The 6,375-nt window shown below is 63.8% G+C and overlaps 1 protein-coding gene across 1 annotated transcript; it reads left to right on the forward strand.

Moving 5' to 3' along the window:
* The first annotated feature begins 451 nt into the window (after window positions 1-451).
* KLF18 (Kruppel like factor 18) lies at window positions 452-4,088 on the forward strand. The gene is made up of 3 exons (XM_035333696.1): window positions 452-756; window positions 958-1,918; window positions 2,766-4,088. The coding sequence occupies exons 1-3, from the start codon at window positions 664-666 to the stop codon at window positions 2,939-2,941; spliced, it is 1,230 nt and encodes a 409-aa protein (XP_035189587.1). The 5' UTR covers window positions 452-663; the 3' UTR covers window positions 2,942-4,088.
* Window positions 4,089-6,375: the final 2,287 nt, after the last annotated feature.

Genomic DNA, 6,375 nt, shown 5'->3' on the forward strand with positions numbered 1-6,375 from the left:
ACTTTTGCTCGGCGTTTTTCGGCACGACCACTGTGCCAAGCTCGCCAGCCTATGTTCCTTGCACCCTCCCACTCGTGTCCACGCACAGTGGCGTAGAACAGCCAGAGGCATCTGGGTACCCCCCTGTGGGGCAGGGACACCCCAGCCTTTGCACACCCCGCTCACCCCGTGGGCAGCGCATGGAGAGCCCCCAGGGAGCCAAACCAGCACCCTGCTAGCCTGCACTGTCTTGGGACCCCCACCCCGGGACCCCCCTGTTCCCATAGCGGGGCAGGGACCCCCCGGCCTCGCCATGCAACCCGGGCAGGACAAGGACCGGGGCATGGATAATGACCGAGACCGGGGTATGGGCACGGATAAGGACCGGGACCACGGGCATGGATAGGGACCGGGACTGGGACCCCCGCCCGGTCCCGTCGGGGCACCCCCACGAGGGGGCGTGGCTAAACATAAGGGAGGCGTGTCCACAGCCCTGCCAAAGCCAATGGGATGGCCCGGCGGTGAATATCAATGCTCGGCGGGCCAATGGGGGCGCAGCCATGCTGTTAACAGCTTAGGGGCGCGGGGCGGCGCAGAGCAGCGCTGCCGCCGCCGCGGGGAGCGGAGCCGGGCCCCGCGCACCGCGCTCCTCCAGCCCGCCCCGGTGCCCGGTCCCGGCCCGCCATGGCGGCGGCCGTGGACGAGAGCGCCCTGCCCTCCATCTCCACCTTCGCCAACCTGCTGCCGCTGGAGGAGCGCCCGGCCGATATGCTCCACGTAAGCACCGGGGAGAGGGGCGGGGGGGGAACTGGGTGAGTGGGGGGCACTGGGCTCGGTGCTCAGCCCTACCGCCGAGCCCCCTTCCAGCCGTCGGAGGGCGCCCCGGGGGTGACGGTGCCGCCCCGTCGGAGGGGTCGGGGGTCCCGGTGCACCGGCGGGGGGGGGCTGCCGCCGGCCCTGACTCCCCTCTCTCCGCAGAGGATGCTGCAGCAGGACGGCCCCGCCGCCGTCAAGCGGGAGGAGGACGACTTGGGGAAGTTCGTGGATTTGGATTTCATCCTGGCGCACACCAGCAGCGGCGGGCAGGGACCGCCCGGCCCCAACTACCCCCTGCCCGAGACCCCGGAGAGCTGCGGCACCACGTACGACAGCGACGGCTCCTACCCGACTCCGGGCAAGTTCCCGGCTCCTTACCCCGAGGGCCAGGGCCACAGCTACGTGGCCGAGCTGCTCACCCCGGACCTGCCCGGCCACTGCGACCTGCAGCGGAGGGAGTACACGGAGCTGCGGGTGCCCGGCGGCCCCCACCACCATCACCACCACCACCCGCCCCTCCACCCGGCCCTGAGCCGCCCGCTGCCCCTGGACCCCTCGCAGCCCTTCGGGCCCCGCATCAAGAAGGAGCAGCCCGAGGAGCGAGCCTGCATGCTGGGGATGCCCGGTGGCGACTACCTGGGGCCGGGCGGCGGCGAGCACAAGCCCCCCCGCATGGCGCCGGGCCCGGTGCCGGGGCCACCGCTGCCTTACCCGGGCTTCGCCCACGGCCGTCTGGGCCCCCCCGAGGAGCCTCTGCCCGGCACCGACCCCCACCTCCTGGCCGACCTGCCGCCCCACTACGCCGTGGCCCCGCACCGCTACGCGCCCCACTTCGCCCCCCAGCCGCCGCCGCAGTTTCATGGACACTTCAGTGTTTTCAGGGAGCCCCTCAAGGGGCCGGGGCCGGGCCCGGGGGGGCTGCCGGGGTTGCTGGTCACACCGCCCAACTCTCCGGTGCTGGAGTATTTCCCAGCCGGGCCCCCCCCCGAGGACTGCAAGCCCAAGCGCGGCCGCCGCTCCTGGGCGCGCAAGCGGACGGCGACCCACAACTGTGAATACCCGGGCTGCGGCAAGACCTACACCAAGAGCTCCCACCTCAAGGCGCACATGCGGACACACACGGGTAAGGAAAGCCCCGAGGGGGCGGCAGGGGGTCGGGCAGGCTCGGGATGTGCACGGAGAGGGGTTGGGGGACCATGGTGTGGGGTGGGCGCAGCCCCGGAGTAGCACGGTGGGAGCGGGGTAGGTGGCACAGGGGACACCCGCGGGGTCCCTGCTGTAGGGGAGCACCGAGGGGGCGCCCTGCTGTCGGTTTGGGTGTGTTTGAGGGATCCCCCAGCCCAGTGGGGTGTTTGTGGGGTCCCCGCGGTGGGGCCGGGCTGTGGTAGGCGGTGAGGATCAGGGAGATCCCGCAGCCTGCACAAGGGGATATGTGGGACCAGGAGTGCTCAGGACCCTGTAGTGGGGTCGGGCAGGAGCACACGGGGATCGGGGCACGCAGTGAGATGTTCCCCGGGGTATTGGGTTCCCCAGACGGCCGCATGGATAAGCCCCGCAGCCGGGCTGAGGATGAACGGGGAGGGGGCCCCAAGGTGGGCTGGGGGGTACCGGTGAGCCCTCCCAGCGGAGCTGGGGCGCGGTACGCGGTGAGGATCCACAGCAGGGACAGGCAGGGAGCAGCCACAGCTTGAAGCAGGGCAGAGGCACACGGGGTCGGGGTGTGCAGGGGACGGGCCCCATGGTGGCACATGGGCACGCAGGGTAGCAATGGGGAAAGCGAGAAGATGGGGGACAAAAAGGGGAGGGTCAGGTGAAAACGGGATCGGGGAAGGCGCACAGCAGGGAGCGAGCATAGGGGTGGTGGGCAGGGATCCCTCAAAAAGCAGGGAAGGTCGGGCAGGGGGACGTGAGTGAACGCCTGTGGAGGGTTGGGACTCCCCGTGCCCGCTGACCCCCCTCTCCCCCCGCAGGCGAGAAGCCCTACCACTGCACCTGGGAAGGCTGTGGCTGGAAGTTCGCCCGCTCCGACGAGCTGACCCGCCACTACCGCAAGCACACGGGGCACCGGCCCTTCCAGTGCCACCTCTGCGAGCGGGCTTTCTCCCGCTCCGACCACCTCGCCCTCCACATGAAGCGGCACATGTGAGCGGCGGGGCCGCGGCCGTGCTCAGCCTCCCCTGCCCAGGAGCAGCTCCTCACGGTGTAAATAGCGTCGGGCCGGTGCTGGGGAGCAGCCCAGCCCCTCTCCGCTTGTAGCTGATAACTCCTCTTCTCCTCCTGCCCCCGCTGTGAGAGCTGGGCTCGGCTGCGTGCTGGGGAAGGAAGGGCTGCTTTTTGGGGTGGAGGTGGGGAGCGGGGCTGTGGAGAGCGTCTCCTGACCGGGAACTGCTGGAGGGTCTGGTGCAGCAGGGGTCTGTCCCCAGAGCTCCTAGCTTGTATTTGGCAACAGCTTTAAAAAATTAAAAAAAAAAAAAAAACAAAAAAAAAACTCCTCCCTGATCCTGGCACCCCCCCAGCACTGGGGACTGTGGTGGCTGACAGTGGCCAAGCTCCTGCTGGAGACCTGTGTCCCGTGGCTCCGCTCCGCTTGGTTGTGGCCTCCAGAACAAACCTCCTGGCCCCAAAGCCCCGAGAGGACAGGGCGAGGGTTGGATTTGATCATGGCTCGTGGGTAGAAAGGTTTGCAGGGGTCGGCAGCGCAGCGTCACCTTGCACAGGGAGCGAGGGATGCTCCCGATGCCAGCTTGGGACCCTGCCGGGTGGTCCTGTCCTGGCTGATCCCACAAGTTCTCCGCCTGGGAGCCCAAAACGGCTCTCATCTCATGGTCTGCTTTAATTTGTCTTGTTCTTCCCCTCAGGATGACACCAGGTACTGCTGCAGCTGCCTTCCCCATGCTGCTTTTTTTAAACTTAGTGTGTAAAGGACAGTGAGTCCAGCTATGAATGCCCAGGTCTCTGCTATACTTGAAACTTTCTTAGAGGGAAAAGAGAAAACTCAAAAGAAAATGAGTCTTTTTATGTGCAGCTTCTGCAAAGCGAGTTGTAAATTAAACAAAGCAGTAATATATAATGTTTCTGTTTTTTAATATATTTTTTTTTCTTCCGGCTGGGAACACAGAAAAGTCTCGGCTTTGGGAAGTGCACTGTTCCCGTCTGTGTATATTGTTAATTAACATTTCTCTGCTTGGGCACGTTAGGTCTCTCGCACTCTGAAATGTTACTTTTCTTTATATGCAAACCGTTGAAATATTGTGATCTGCTGTATAATAAATAAACAAGAAGTAAACTTGAAAGAGCCAGGAGAGTTTACTTTAAAGCTTTCTTCTAAGAGGAGTGGGTGAGGCTGGGCTCACTTGTCAGTAAATATTTACATCGATGTTCATTTCTGCTTAAGTTAGCTGCGGAGGATCGATGGGGGAACGCCCAAGCCTCGGCATCTGAGCGGCATCTCCTGTGCAACAGCTCTTGAGTCACCCCACTTCCCCGTGCCTCAGTTTCCCTAATCTGCAGATGGGGCAATTGCGGCACAGAGATGGCGTGACCGGTCCTGCGGTGAGTCACCGCCGTGGGGAATGGCAGCCGAAACCTTACGGCAGCCTCGCCGGCCCAGGACACCTTCCCTCGGTGCTCCGTCCCGCTGTCCATGTCCTGCTGTCCCTTGTAGCAGGAGCTGTGTGGCACTGGCCATGCTGTCCCCACCAGAAGGGGTGTGCTGGCCGCCCTGCCCTGTGCGTGGTCCCTGCTGTCCTCCCCCCTGGCGCTCAGGTGCTGAGGCTTCCCAGTGCTAATGGGGGTGACTCAGCACCAGTGTGCTGGCAGGTCCCGAGCTCAGCGAGCAGGTCTGGCTCCATCCCTGCCTCCCTCCCTCCCACGGCTGATTACCCGTGATGCACGCAGCCCTCCGAAGGCCAGGGCTTGCCTGGACCTGACGCCGTGCTGGGAGAGCACAGTGCGGGCTGCGTGGTGCCCTGGCCCCCAGCATCACCCTGCCTGGGGTGGTGGCATCCTCCTGGGGCTTGTGGAGGGCTTGTGGAAATTGGATGGGGCTGGGCTGTGGTCCTGGCTAGGGCTGGGCTCATCCCGCTCCTTCCCTGTTTCCCGCTGGCGGCTGCGGTGAGCTGGGCTGGAGGAAAGCAGGGAATGGCAGAGCGGGGAGCAGCCCTCCTGGGGCCAGCACCCAGCCTGCAGCCCTTGGGTCTGCCCTGGGCTGGTGGGGTGCCACCAGGAGGGTGGCAGCCAGCTTGTAGGGCTTTGTATCCTGCCTGCAGGTGTGGGACCACGGGGATCCGTCCGCAGGTGTCACCGATCCACTTGTCCTTTCTGCAGCTGCCTCCACCCTCAGCTTGCCCCAGTTTCTGAGGGGTGTGCGTGCGGACGTGACCATGCTGAGACACCAGGGACTCGCGATGGGGCACTGGGCACATCTCGCTGCTGGGACCCCTGTACCCAAAGGCAAGGGTCTGACACCAGTGGGACACTGGGAGCAAAGTGCCAGACCTGCTGCCTCTTCCCCAGAGACTTGTTCAAAATGTCACATGGAGGGAGAGGGAAAGGTGTGGGCTGTTTGAATTAGCGATGAGTCAGGCTGGCAAAGCCAGATGGGGAGAGAGTGCGTGCCTGCGTGTTTGTGTGCATATAAGTAATCTCTGGCTTTGTGTTTTTATTATGATTATTATTTTTATTTCCAGGGGAACGATGAATTTCTCCAACCATCCTGTCCCACTGGAAAGGCTGGCTCTGCTGTCCTGTCCTCCCCGAGCATCCTGGGAGCCGGAGTGACAGTCCGCGGCTGTTTTGAGGCTGGGCTGTGAGATCAGAGCACAAACCAGTTCTTCCTCGCCTTTCATCATCGCTGCACTGGGGCGGGAGCGGGGCCTGGCTCTGTACTCGCTGCTGCTGCCTTGCACGGGGCCGAGGACAGCGCCAGGGCCAGGGGTGCTGGGGCTCCTGTGCCGTGGGTGAGCTCCTACGGGCACCGGTACAGCCAGGAGCCTCGCCGGGGCGAGGAGTGGCCGCAGTGGAAATGGCAATTACACCTAATTTGTTGTTAATAAAAAACACCCTCTCCCAATTGCCTGGCCGAGATGCACTGACCGTTGGAGAAGGGAGTCCGGTCCTTTCCCTGGCAAAACCTGCCCTGCAAAGTGATGAGGGCAGCAAGAAAACAGCCTCAGGAGCGCTGAGAAACACTTTTTTTTTTTTTTTTTTTTTTTTTTTTGGCAGACGGGTGCTGGGGAAGGCAGGGTTGGGGCACGATCCCTGCCAGGCCAGATGGAGAGTGCTTTGCCCTGGCCTGGCAGGAGCATGTGCGTCCCAAAACGCTCTGGTAAAGCAGGTGGGAGCCTGCTTTTCAGGAGACGTGGCCCAACAGTGCATCCTGCTGCCCCAGAGGGGAGGGAGGGATGGTCCCAAGAGGGGCACAGTGCCGGGGTGAAGGGGGCTGGTAGGGCAACACCACGGTGCCCATGCTGAGCCATTCCCCCCCCACACACACAACCTCCACCCTGGTCTCTCTTTCTCCCAAATCTGGGCTCAGCCTGGCTGAGGCCCCCAGGACTGTGGTAGAAGGGAAAATTGAGG

Source organism: Oxyura jamaicensis, chromosome 8 (genome assembly GCF_011077185.1).
Source record: "Oxyura jamaicensis isolate SHBP4307 breed ruddy duck chromosome 8, BPBGC_Ojam_1.0, whole genome shotgun sequence".
In the NCBI taxonomy this organism is placed as follows: domain Eukaryota; kingdom Metazoa; phylum Chordata; class Aves; order Anseriformes; family Anatidae; genus Oxyura; species Oxyura jamaicensis.

What these genes read in the sequence shown, in the direction of transcription:
- KLF18 (XM_035333696.1), top strand. Translation starts at nt 664, where the DNA reads ATGGCGGCGGCCGTGGACGAGAGCGCCCTGCCCTCCATCTCCACCTTC. An exon ending in GCCCGGCCGATATGCTCCAC is followed by an intron (nt 757 to 957) that starts GTAAGCACCGGG and finishes CTCTCTCCGCAG; the next exon opens with AGGATGCTGCAGCAGGACGG. An exon ending in GCACATGCGGACACACACGG is followed by an intron (nt 1,919 to 2,765) that starts GTAAGGAAAGCC and finishes CTCCCCCCGCAG; the next exon opens with GCGAGAAGCCCTACCACTGC.